The sequence below is a fragment of the Acartia tonsa genome, chromosome 12 (genome assembly GCF_053477335.1).
Source record: "Acartia tonsa isolate MP-2025a chromosome 12, ASM5347733v1, whole genome shotgun sequence".
Classification (NCBI taxonomy): Eukaryota; Metazoa; Arthropoda; class Copepoda; order Calanoida; family Acartiidae; genus Acartia; species Acartia tonsa.
Window position 1 is genome coordinate 39,347,132 of NC_137271.1, and position 13,314 is coordinate 39,360,445.

The following is a 13,314-nucleotide window of genomic DNA, read 5'->3' on the forward strand; positions in this document are numbered from 1 at the left end:
ACCTTTGGACTTCCACGACAGTAGTAGTCTCCAAAAAGTTTTTCCTTTTGTGTTTTTTTGTCTTATCACATACTGGGATGTTGCACAAAAGGACAGTCATCTTTTTTTTCATTTCAAAACGGCATCAGTTTTCATGAAAACTTATCCTGTTTTATTTTTATTAGATAATGCTGTTATATCAAAGGGCTTTAAAAGACTCTATATGTTACTTACTACAGGATGAGCTCCTAGTTTCTAGGTGCTCTGTATACAAAGGGTTGTTGGGGGAAGAAAAATAGCCTAATACCGTCCCAAGTTTTAAATCTAAAAATAAAATATCCTAAAACCATCCCGCGACTTATGTGAAGCTTCCCAAAAAAGGAAAACTAAATCAGACCAGTAGTTATGGAAATCTTAAGCTTCAGACAAAAAACTTACTACTTTATATAATAGGATTACTTTTCTGCCCATTCCTACCCCTTAGATGCTTGGGTTCATCCTTTAGTTACTTGTATATGTATATTATTCAATTGGTATCCTAAAGGCTTTATAGCAAGGCACAAGATAAGTCGTTTTTACAAGAAGAAAAAATGATTTTTCATAATAGAAAGGCTGTGAAGGCCGCTTATTTTACATACAGCTCGTCTATGGACTTTTAGATAGTGTCGAAAAGGTGGCGGTACGGTTGCAATAATAAAATTTTGGCAGCTTTTCAGCTGCGGCTACGAACGCAAATTTTTCAGAAAAGTTGACCGTTGCAATTCCTGTTTACCATAAAGTACATGCTGGTTGGTTAGGATTGCCTTTCCCCTTTTTATTCCTACAAGGCTTTACACCCCCCCGGGCCCCCCCCCCCTGATTATCCCTGTGCAGCTACTGATCCAATCTCTCAGACCTTGTTTTTTTAAAAATAAAATTCATATTTAGGCAGCTTGAAAATTTTCCTGAGAAACCCAGACTTGAACCAGAAGCTATGCCTATAAAAACAAAAGAAACCAAGAGAAAATCCGCCAAACCTGACCCTAAAAAATCTGCCAACAAACTGAAGTTGAAAAGACCACCAACCAAATATATTTTATTTTGTGAAAATGAGCAGAAAAAAATTTTGGAAGAGAAGCCGAAGATTAGTTTTCCAGATTTAGGAAAAGGTATTCCATTATTTTGTTTAACCCTTTGTGCATGTCCTCTGGTTGGTTAAAAATTTATCTTACTGAAAAAGGGGGGAGGTGAAAACCGCCGATTTTTTTGCATTTTCTCGCCATAATAGACAATTTTCAATTATCTGAGATATACTTTTTTTTTCATAAAAATTTCGCTTATATTTTCACTTGACACTTGTAAGATTTTACACTTGCAATTTTTTTTAATATTGACATGTTTGAAATATTACAAGTGTCACGTGAAAATACAAGGGAAATTTTTATGAGAAAAAAAGTTTAACTCAGATGATTGAGAACTGTCTATTATTGTTCCATATTGTTCTCCACAAACGCAACTGCTGTGCAGAATTTTAGAGTTTTAACTCTTTTATGGTCTGAGATCATGCACGTTTTACTTTTGGTTTCAAAAAGTGGCACATCCGCCTCCCCCCTTTTAAACGGCAGTAATTTTCTCATTTTGTTGAGAACTTTTTAAGAACAATATTTAATAGGTTTTTAATGAATTTTTAGTTTTATAACCAATGACTGTTTTAGAATTAAGTAGACGATGGAAAGAAGCTAGTCCCGGTATTAAACAGGTTAAATAAATAAATTGAATTTTATTAAAGGCGAAGCTTTTCTGTAATTAGGGTCGGTCACGAACGGTTGGCTCTTTTTGGTAATTTCGACATGTTAGAATTGCCTTATCTATTTGAAACTTTGTTTGATGATTCCTATAACACTTAGGTACGATTTATAAAGCGTAGCAACTGTATAATCGATACCAGAAAGCCGGCACGTGAAACATGTTGATTTTTTTTAGGAATATGAATTGAAGTACAAAAGACTACTAAGTCAATATAACACTAACAAAAAACAGGTAATAATGATATAACGTTTTCTTATTCGTTGACTCAACTGACTTGGGGACTTTGATTTTTGATTAGTTAGTGCATTAAGTTGAGTGTCCAAACGTTTTAACCACTAACTTTAATAGTATAGAAGGGGTAATTTTGTGTATCATCATTGGGGATTTACATCAATTCATCAGCCATTGTCTTATCCCTTTAGATAACTTGGTAATATTGATAGATTAGCTATACTCTATGAAATATTCTAACTATTTTTTATTGGTTTGTTTTTAGGTCTTTTTCGATAGCAATATTTGATAGTTTCGCCTTTTTTTATATTTCTCTTCGTTTTGCCCTTTTTTCGCTCTATTTTACTCAACCTCTTATCATCCTTCCCACCTTTCAATTTCTCCTTCAAAAAATGTCTTTCTTTTATAAAACTCAAATTTTTGGTCTTAGGACAAACGCCAAACGCAGGAGTGACAAACGTCGATGGAGTGTCTAACCCCTGATGGGGGTTTATTTTTATATCCATATCTTAACCTAACCTAACCTGTATAAGAATACTTAATTAACTTAATATCTTGACACCCCTGCGTTTGTCCACTCCGACATTTGTCACTCATGCGTTTGTCCTGGATCCTAATTTTTGTATAACTTAGATGCAGAAAGTAAGAAATGCGCGAACCACCAAAAATGTACCTGAAATAACTTGTGACAATATTGTGAATTCAACCAATGATGTGTCAAATTCTCATGATGATGATGTTAAACAACTTGAACTTTTGAAGCCTTTGAGTGCCTTCTTCTTTTTCATGAAGCAGGTATTTTTTTAGGGTCGGTTTGTTGGAAATGATTAGATTTTTTGGGTATAGTCCCTTTCGTGGCAATGCTCCTTAAGAGGCGATTCTTCGTATTTCTCCTATTTCTAGCCCTTGCGGGGCAATAACTTAACCTATTAAAAGCCAGTTTAAAAATACAAGGATTATACCCTTAAGAGGCGTTGCCACGAAAGGGACTATACCCGATTTTTTTTGTTCATTCAGAAATGTTAAATTTATCTATTGAATTCCATCTTTGCATGATGATTCCTATAAAAGTTTGGTACAATTTAGTTCCAATAAAATATGTTAATTTAAGAAATAATAGCTCCAAATTAATAAAGAATTGACTGTATTTTTATGTTATCAATAATAACATGTTTGTTTTAATTCTTGATAATAGTTCTTTTTTTAAAATTAATGATTTTGCTGTTACAATGAAACCATACAATTAAGTTGTTTTATTTAAATATTCTGAAAAAATCTTAATAGAACGATTTCTAGGTTTAAATTATTTTTCAGAGTTACATCTGGCCCGGGTCAACAACTTGTTCTTTATTATTTTACTAGTGGCTGAACCTCTTGCATCTAGGGGCGGCTCTGTATTCCTTGGGATTGAAAAACCATCCCAAGACTTATTAAATAGCATAAAACCGCACTAAGAACTATGTGAACTGTGTAAAATAGATAACTTAATCGGGTCAGTAGTCATCAAACTCTAAAGCTTTAGACAAAAAAAAAACTATATCATGTAAAACTCTGCTTATTTTGTAGGAAAGAATAAAATTGAGAAAAGAATTTCCAAATATATCTGCCAGAGAGCAAGTCAATAGAATCAAAGACAGGTACTGATTAGTTTTTCTTGAATCGGCTATTCGTTTGCTATTAGATATAATCACCAAAGTACAAGATTTAAACTATTAAAAGAATTTTATATCAGGTATTTAGGTTTTTGACACTGTATTTATTACATTATAAAAAGATATAACTGGAAAGATAGGCCATTGTATAAATATTTTTTAAAAACCATCCCTAACTTGATTTTTTTGGTTTTTTTAAGCTTGTTTTTTTGGTTTAAACCAAGTGTTTTTTAATGCCAACCCTGCTTAGATGGCAAGAATAAAGGGGGGAGGCGGATGTGCCACTTTTTGAAACCAAAACTAAAAGTTAACAAAGGAACTCAACTAAAAAAAGAGTTACAGGTCTGAGATTTTGCATGGCAGTTGCTTTATAGGGGTACAATATGGAACTGTGAAGAAACGGCGACGCAACCGCCGAAAACCGCCGTTTCCCGCCAAAAAGTTTTTGCAATTTCTCGGCGGTTTTCGGCGGTTGCGCCGCCGTTTCTTCACTGTTCCATATTGTAACCCTATAAAGCAACTGCCGTGCAAAATCTCAGACCTGTAACTCTTTTTTTAGTTGAGTTCCTTTGACTTTTAGTTTTGGTTTCAAAAAGTGGCACATCCGCCTCCCCCCTTTATTACTGAATTCTAAATTTAAAAATCTAACATGTTTTTAAAACTGTTTTAGATGGAGAAATTTAACAGCTGAAGAGAAAGAAAAATACAGGTGATATATATTTACAGTATACCTTAGAATCCGATCATTTTCCGCTGGATTAGAACCGGTCTCAAGCATAGAAAAAATATGTATCTTATCTTGTCCACTCCTGCGTTTGTCCTGGAACCGTTTTAACACAGTTTTTTTATGTGACCAAAATTGCAACATAACTAAAGACATTAAAAATTATACCTGGATTTGGACCCAGGTCAACATTGTTTTTATCTCCGAACGAATGTAATTTTTAAAATATATTTGTTTCCACATAATATCAGGGAATAAGGGATAAGACAATGGACGATAAATTAATGTATTTTCCCATTGGTGAATTTCTTCTATAGATTAGAATTATTGGTTAAAAAGTTAAAACACTATTAGTCTTAAATCTACTAATCAAAATTCTATTAAAATGCCCATAGTTTTTTTAGCCAACGAAGTCTATTAACCCCACCTTCTCTGACATCAAATAATATTCGCCTGCTGTTACTGCGCTTTTTATCGATTTTTTATGTCAGCCCGCCAGTTTGACAGTCAGTCCGTAATGCTTTAGGGAAATGTAATTTTCTTGGCTGCTAGTTGTGATAGGTATCTCAAATTTTCATTAAAGATTCCTAGACTTGTCTGTCTGTCTGTCGTTCATGCTTTAAAAGACAAAAAAATGTTTATTTTTACAAGGTTTTGTGATGTTTCTTATTTATTTAGCATATTTCCTCTATTTTTAAAAGCGAAGCTTTTCTATACTTAGGGTCGGTCCGTAACGGATAGCTTTTTTTTGTTAATTTAGGCATGTTAGAATTGTCCTATCGATTTCAAATTTTGCATGGTGATTTCTTTAGTAATTAGGTACGATTTAGAAAGCGTAGCAACTCTATAATCATTACCAAAATGTCCGTACGTCCATTTTAAACATGTTGATTTTTTTTACTTTTTTAACAACAAATTTTTATGTGATCTAATCACCCGATTGATCTAATTTTTGGTATATTGATTTCTTGGACAACACAGTATAATCATATGTTATAAGCGACGCAACTCTATAATCAAGCCCTAAAAATGTAAGTATGTCCATAAACATTATCCTGTTTTTAAACAAATTTACTTACAATTTTGCTTCGACTCTTATACATTTATATTCTTATTATTAAGTTCTGACACTATATAAGTGTTAATGTCCGTTTGTCCTACCGTTTCAGTGCTTCGCATTTATGGATGTTGTCATACTTGTTTTTTTTACTTTTTAAAGACAGCACAACGTCTGTTATATAACTCACTTTGTCCGTTTGTCCATCCATGATTATTTTGTTCTTCGCTATATATAAATCTTGTCATCCTTGTTTAATTTAGAAAAGAAAGTCGACTAGAAGGAAGAAAACAGAAGATTGAAGCAGCCAATATTCAAAGGTTTGTTTAAAGTAGTAAGGTTTTTATGTCTGAAGCCTATAATCTCAAAACTACAGAAGAGATTCTTTTTAGGGAAGCTTCATATAGGTCCCAGGGGCTAGGATGGTTTTAGACTATTTTATGTTAAGATTCAGGTCTTAGGATAGGTTTAGGCTCTTATTTTGTCCTTCTATACCCCTTTAAATACATGCCCCTAGATGCTAAGGATGCAGCCTATAGTTCTAAATAACGAAGCTTAACTCTATAATTAGAACCAAAACGGATACCGATATTTCCTCCCAAGGGGTGAGGCGGCAGTTCATACGCTGTAATGTCAAGTGCAACGGCCATGATCACTAAGGGGGAGCAATGTCTTCTTATTTGTCCAAATACCAAGGGTAGTTTGTAAGTTAACACCCAACGGACAACCAACCCTTAGAATGCACGACCTTTTTCTAGAAATTCTAAGAGTACAAAAGACGATTGTGTAAATGTGGTGTAAATTATGTTTCTCTCTTATGAATATTATATTACAATCTTCTGTTTTTCAATATCTTAAACAAGAACACAAATGTAAATAAATAGCGCAACATATAATAAAATTCATGAAAATGCTCTCACAATGCAACACACAAAACTAAATCATTGGCGCTAGTCAACATTAAGTGGCGATTTTCACATATTTATATGTTTTTCCAACAATTTGCAGCCAATAGACTTTGAAAAATTCATTAAAAGATTATATGTTTAAATGATTTAATATTTAATTATATTAGGAAAGAGCAAGGTCTTGATCAAATCCAAATAGTCAGCATAGAGCTGTTAGACAACTATCTACAGGTAAGTTTTAAAAGTGTACCTTGCTTTTCTGTAATTAGGGTCGGTCCGTCAGTCCGTCCGTAACAATAAGCTCTATTATAAATATTTTCTATATGTCAATTAAGCTAATTTTTATTAGTAGCGAAGCTAATACCTATAAAATTCTTCTCTCTGGTCGTTTATCCGTAACATTTCTTAGCTGTTTTTGAGGATAGACTGTTGATTTTTTAAAGAATGCCATCTATCCTTATACTAAAGTAACAGGATGTTTGTCTGTGTGTCTGTACCGAAGGATCTCGCTAACTGCTGAACCGATCGGGTTCTCCTTAACAGGGTAGATTCTCATAGGTCCTGGGAAATTTTATAACTATTTTGGGGGAGGGTACCACCACCCTCCCAAGAAAAATCACAATAAAATCGAAATATTCCCGCCGCATAGTGTCGCTAGCGTAGTGGCGCTGCGTAGAGACATGAATTTGACAGCTGATTGACCATAGACAAATTATTTCTCAAAATAGATATTAAAAAAAAATTAAATGCCACTAGAGGCCTCTATGGGCGTAGCCTCTAGTTGTATATAACACACTTAGTCTGTCAGTCTGTCGTCCATTTTTTATTATCCATCAAATCCTTCTTTCTTCTTTCTCCTCGTCTTTTAATTTTATGAAAACTGAACATCTGCTCCATAAGTCTGTTTTTTGTCATTCGTTACTTATGGATGTTGTCATCCATGTTTTAATTTAGACCTCAAAAAACGCGCGGCTAGAGCTAACTACACAGTAAGAACACACTTCTTTGTAGAAAATATATTTCGCTTCTCAATTCTAATTGTTTGAGAGTTTATGTACAACTGAATTATTTATTTAGACCGATAGTGTTGAGGATTTAACAAATATGGGGATGAAACTAAATTCTGCCACACAACAGTCGGATCAAACTTGAAGGACTGTGTTCATTATTTCAGGGCTCGGCAGTCGTGCTTTAGCTGCGCATAAGCCCCAAAGGGGTAGTTTCACGAAATGCATTTGAACTAAATTTAGTGAACCGCATATTTTTTGCTAGTTAATGGGTTAAACTACAGTTATATGGCATATATTTGAAAGAATTTTAATTTTCTATTACATAGTTTTTAAAATATCAAGACTTGAACATCATCTTTTTAAATTGCATATATCACAAAAAGGCGATTTTCTAGTCTTGATATTTTCAAAAGTACATTTTAGAAAAATGAAATTTTTTCAAATATATGCCATATAAATGTAGTTTAAACAATTAACCAGGAAAAAATATGCGGTTCACTAAATTAAGTTCACATGCCTTTCGTGAAACTACATCTTTAAACCCGCTTGTGTGCATATAAAATTCTTAAAAGATGGATTGTCTATTTAGGAACAGGTTTAGACATCCAGCTGAATTTTAAAAATATAATATGACGATTTTAATGAGGCTTACGCGTCTGCCGAGCTCTGGATTATAAAAACATACATGAATATTAAATCAGGCCCAATGGTCAACGTAAGAATTGTTTTTCTCGTATTCATTCGAATCCGGTGGATAGGAACCGGTTCTCATCCATACGAAAAAACTATGTCTAGCATCGTATTATATCCAGTTTTCTACGAATATAGAAATGTACAATCATAAGATTAAAACCAGTTTTTTAGCCGGTGCCTCCGGCACCTCGGGTTTAAAAAAAACTAGTTTTAATCTTATAATTGTACATTCTATATCCGCGGAAAGCCGTTTATAATACGATACGAGAAATAACTATTCTCGTATGCATTCGAATCCGGTGGATAGGAACCGGTTCTCATCCATACGAAAAAACTATGTCTAGCATCGTATTATATCCAGCTTTCTACGAATATAGAATTGTACAATCATAAGATTAAAACCAGTTTTTTTTAGCCCGTGCCTTGTACATTCTATATCCGCGGAAAGCTGTTTATAATACGATGCGAGCAATAACTATTATCTATCGTATTATGGAAAGTCTTCTGCGGAAAGTAAATAATAAAATTTAATTCTTGCTTTGTTTGCTATCCGCGAAAAACTTTCTAAAATGCGATAAAATTTCAGTATGACTCAGAACCGGTTTTATTTCCGCAGAAATTAATTGGATTCGAAGCCATACTGAAAACAAAATGTGGATTTTCTTTATTTCAGTATGATTTCGAAACCGATTAATATTTGCTAGATTACAACTGGAATTTCAGCCATAGTTAAAAATCATGTATAGCATCGTAATACAGACAACTTTCCACGAATGTTTAAATAAAAGTCATAGAAGTTAAAGGCAGTTTTGTTTTCTTTAAACTTTCTAATGAATATTTTTTTGTAATTAAATAATAAATATATATCCTATTCAATCCTGTAATTCTTTTGTTATATGACAAAAGAAAATTATAAAAAAAACTTTAATTATATTTTAGCATTGATTTTACTAAGCAATTTTATTTAAAGACATTATCATTATATCCTAATAAAATTTAAAATTTACAATCATTTAATTCTTGAATGTTTTTTTTTATCAAAAATGTATCCCTAGTGAATAAAATCACGAAACCTTTTAAATAAAAAGAACGATTGTTTTATATTCAAAAGGATATTTATTATTATATAATTCTTATAGAAAAGTATCAGAATCTCTGTACGTATGTACTGATAAATCTCGCTAACCGCTGAACCGATATGGTTCTCCTTTACAATGTAGCTTCTCATAGGTCCTGGGAATGTGTATAACTATTATGGGTAAGAGTACCATCACCCTCCAAAGAGAAATAGCCCCTGGTAAAGAAATTCCAAAAAATTATGTGCCGAAACTTTTTCTTTTTAAAAAACAATTTAAAGCGGAGGGGTCAACCAAGCTAAGCAGAAAATCGTTTATTGTAATGTTTAATATGTAATTTTATTTATTTATGAATTGAATAATGCAAATATAAATATAATATGTACATCAAACTTATTAATAATAAATTACAGATGTTCTAGGTATATACGGAGAGAAACATGTTTACTAATAATTATTTTAGGTACATCCTACGTTACAAACACAGATACACACAAATATCTTAAACTGTTTTTAACCTATTTTTAAAACATATATCAAAAATATACTATGACACCAGTAGAATTAAACTGCAGAGCCTAAATTTGAATTAAGTCCCCAATAAACTTTTTTGAGGGGATTTAAAAATTAATTTTACTGTTGCTGTGGTCTTTTTTGATCAGAGCAAAAGGTCTTTTTTTAATTGGGTAAAATTCGTAGCTTTTAGAGTGTTTTGCTTCATATATATAGTATTCTGGTATAGAGTAAAATTAGGCCTTTTGATTTCATCTAAATTAATTCATTAAAAACTTAATTCTTTACAATATATCAATGAATTAACTTTATCGTGCTTGTTTTCCATCACTTATTTAAAACACAAAAAAATTGGCTGTAAAGGGTTAAATAGTGAAAGATGACAACAAACGTTTACGCAATACAACAAATTTTTTTTGTCACATATACAAATAGAATAAATAAAAGATTATTCAAACTTATTTTTTTAAATATTTTTAAAAAGCATGTATCTTTTATGTGTATAGTTTTCATTCTTTTCATTTTAATTAAATAAAAATTATTTAACTACATTGGAAATAAGTCACTTTGTGGAAACACTCTTTTTTGAATTGTAAAAAACTGAAATGAAACGAGACTTCTAATTGGTTCAGACTTCAGAATAATATGTTTTATTTTAATGTTAAATTTCTTCTATATAAATTATTGTTTTAGAAAAAAATTATTTGCATCGAACAGAGTAGAGTTTTTATTATTGTATTGATATAATCTGAATCACATCAAATTGTTCTGTAAGAAACAATTTAACCCCAAACTAAAAAATGCTTTTGCTTCCATCAAAATGATCACAGCAACATATAAAATTAATTTTTAAATCCCCCCAAAAAAAGTTTATTGGGGACTTAATTCAAATTTGGGCTCTGCAGTCTGATTCTACTGGTGTCATAGTATATTTTTGATAAATGATAAAAAAATAGGTTAAAAACAGTTTAAGTAGGGTTGGCAATCCGGATCCGGAATCAGCCCAATTTTTGGCCAATATTGGAATCCGAATCCGGAATCCGTTTTTTAATAGCGGATTCCGGATTTTTAATTGGTATGCTAAAATTTTTTCTTTCAACTCTCGCTTTTTGAAGGCAAAGATTATCATCATTATATATAAAATCTTTTCTCGTATTCATTCGAATCCGGTGGATAGGAACCGGTTCTCATGAATACGAAAAAACTATTTCTAGCATCGTATTATATCCAGTTTTCTACGAATATAGAAATGTACAATCATAAGATTAAAACTTGTTTTTTTAGCCGGTGCCTTCGGCACCACGGGGCTAAAAAAACTAGTTTTAATCTTTTAATTGTACATTCTATATCCGCGGAAAGCCGTTTATAATACGATACGAGAAATAACTATTCTCGTATTCATTCGAATCCGGTGGATAGGAACCGGTTCTCATCCATACGAAAAAACTATGTCTAGCATCGTATTATATCCAGCTTTCTACAAATATAGAAATGTACAATCATAAGATTAAAACCAGTTTTTTAGCCGGCGCCTTCGGCACCACGGGGCTAAAAAACTAGTTTTAATCTCATAATTGTACTTTCTATATCCGCGGAAAGCCGTTTATAATACGATACGAGAAATAACTATTCTCGTATTCATTCGAATCCGGTGGATAGGAACCGGTTCTCATCCATACGAAAAAACTATGTCTAGCATCGTATTATATCCAGTTTTCTACGAATATAGAAATGTACAATTATAAGATTAAAACTAGTTTTTGTAGCCAGTGCCTTCGGCACCACGGGGCTAAAAAAACTAGTTTTAATCTTATAATTTTACATTCTATATCCGCGGAAAGCCGTTTATAATACGATACGAGAAATAACTATTAAAATCTGGTTCGATAGAACACCAAGAACATTAATTTTTAGGACATATGTAGCACTTAATTTTTTTAAGAAGCCTTTTAAAATGCTGCTAGAATCCGGAATCCGCCAAAAATAAGAATCCGGAATCCGCAAGGAATCCGCCCCTTTTTTTGACGGATTCTTTTAAGAATCCGGATTCCGAATCCGGCCCAAAAATTCGATGGATTGCCATCACTAATCCTGAGGATGTCCCATAGTGTAGTGGTTAGAGCACTACGCTGTGGTTGGGAGAAACCGAGTTCAAGTCCCCACATAGACTTTGCACTTGGTTGACAAATGATGTCGCAATTTGTCAGATTATGATCACGCAACCTTCCTTGGGATGCCCTAAGGTTGTTAGGAGGGAGATTTGTAGGAAGTTAGGATTCTACCAATCAAGCAGCTTTAAACATGCTTTCCTCGTCCATGCTCCTCGAAGCGTATTTTTTTAATAGAAATCCCCATTCAATATTTTTAACCTAAAACTGATTTGTAAAATCAAGCTTATTAATATGTACAACATCCATCCGTATTACATGGATATTGTCTGCTATGGTGTTGCTTCGTTCTAGTTTAAAAAGGGTCATTTTTTAGCTGTTCGATAATTATGGTCTATACGTACGTCACGGTTGGCTCTTTTCGTTAATATATGAATTTTAGAATTGCCCCTTTGGCTTTAAACTTTTATGAATGATGAATTCTGTAACAGTTAAAGTATGATCTAGAAAGCGTAGCAACAAAAGAAGGTGTCAATGATATAATGTGTCATTCAAAATTTAGCTAATCAACGAAATAAAGAATTTAGTAATTGTTATGTCTCGTATCGTGTTATAAACAGCTTTCCGCGGATATAAAATGATCTTATGATTGCACATTTTTATATTCGCAGAAAACTGGATATAATACGATGCTAGACATAATGTCCTATATAAGTAGTTTAAACTATTGAACAGATAAAAACTAAATTCAAGTTTAAATGCACTTTGTGCAACTACCTCCTTTTAGAAAGAAAGGTTCAAAATATTTACTAAATATTTTTTTACAACATTGCTTAAACGGTATTGATGTATTTAATACGGTAAAGGTAGTATGGGGGGGGGGGATAATATGATAATATCTACTAATTTGATATGACTAACATATGTGGTGGGTTAAATAGGGTTAAGCGTACTTCCACATACACTATAGTTCCGTTATTATTATTTTTCCCTTTTTAAAAGCGAAGCTTTTCTATAATTAGGGTCGGTCCGTCCATCCGTAACGGATAGCTTTTTTCGCTAATTTAGGCATGTTAGAATTGTCCTATTGATTTCAAACTTTGCATGATGATTCCTGTACTAGTTAGGTACGATTTAGAAAGCGTAGCAACTCTATAATCATTACCAGAATGTCCTTACGTCCATTTTAAACATGTTGATTTTTTTACTTTTTAAACAATAAATTTTTATCTAATTATCCGATTGATCTGATTTTTGGTATACTGATTCCTGGGACAATAAAGTACAATATTATAAGCGGAGCAACTCTATAATCAAGTCTTAAAAATATAAGTATGTCCATAAACATTATTCTGTATTAAGCAGTTTTTCAACAATTTTACTTACAATTTTGCTTCGACATTTATACATTTATATTCTGATTATTCAGTTCTGACGCTATCAAGTGTTCGTGTCCGTTTGTCCTACCGTTTCAGTGCTTCGCTTTTATGGATGTTGTCATCCTTGTTATAATTTTCAGCTCGTGAATTAACTCAAAAAAATATTTAAAGAAAGTTTGTTTTAGCTCTATACATG

General features: G+C 32.5%; 1 protein-coding gene and 1 long non-coding RNA gene across 3 annotated transcripts in view; both read left to right on the forward strand.

Moving 5' to 3' along the window:
* The window catches only part of LOC145333776 (uncharacterized), a 26,394-nt gene extending 18,727 nt beyond the window's left edge, over positions 1-7,667 (forward strand). The window contains exons 19-27 of one of the 2 annotated variants that reach the window (XM_080179006.1): positions 907-1,127; positions 1,674-1,717; positions 1,942-1,998; positions 2,632-2,793; positions 3,565-3,635; positions 4,321-4,359; positions 5,695-5,751; positions 6,507-6,570; positions 7,417-7,666. In XM_080179006.1, the coding sequence (XP_080035132.1) occupies positions 907-1,127; positions 1,674-1,717; positions 1,942-1,998; positions 2,632-2,793; positions 3,565-3,635; positions 4,321-4,359; positions 5,695-5,751; positions 6,507-6,570; positions 7,417-7,491 (790 nt within the window). In that variant the 3' untranslated portion in view covers positions 7,492-7,666. Of the gene's footprint in view, positions 1-906; positions 1,128-1,673; positions 1,718-1,941; positions 1,999-2,631; positions 2,794-3,564; positions 3,636-4,320; positions 4,360-5,694; positions 5,752-6,506; positions 6,571-7,416 lie in introns of both variants that reach the window. The other variant, XM_080179007.1, reaches the window with a different exon arrangement.
* A 15-nt stretch (positions 7,668-7,682) lies between these two features.
* LOC145333780 (uncharacterized) lies at positions 7,683-8,844 on the forward strand. The gene is made up of 2 exons (XR_013884597.1): positions 7,683-8,064; positions 8,716-8,844. It is a non-coding gene; the product is annotated as an uncharacterized LOC145333780 (long non-coding RNA).
* The last annotated feature ends 4,470 nt before the right edge of the window (positions 8,845-13,314 follow it).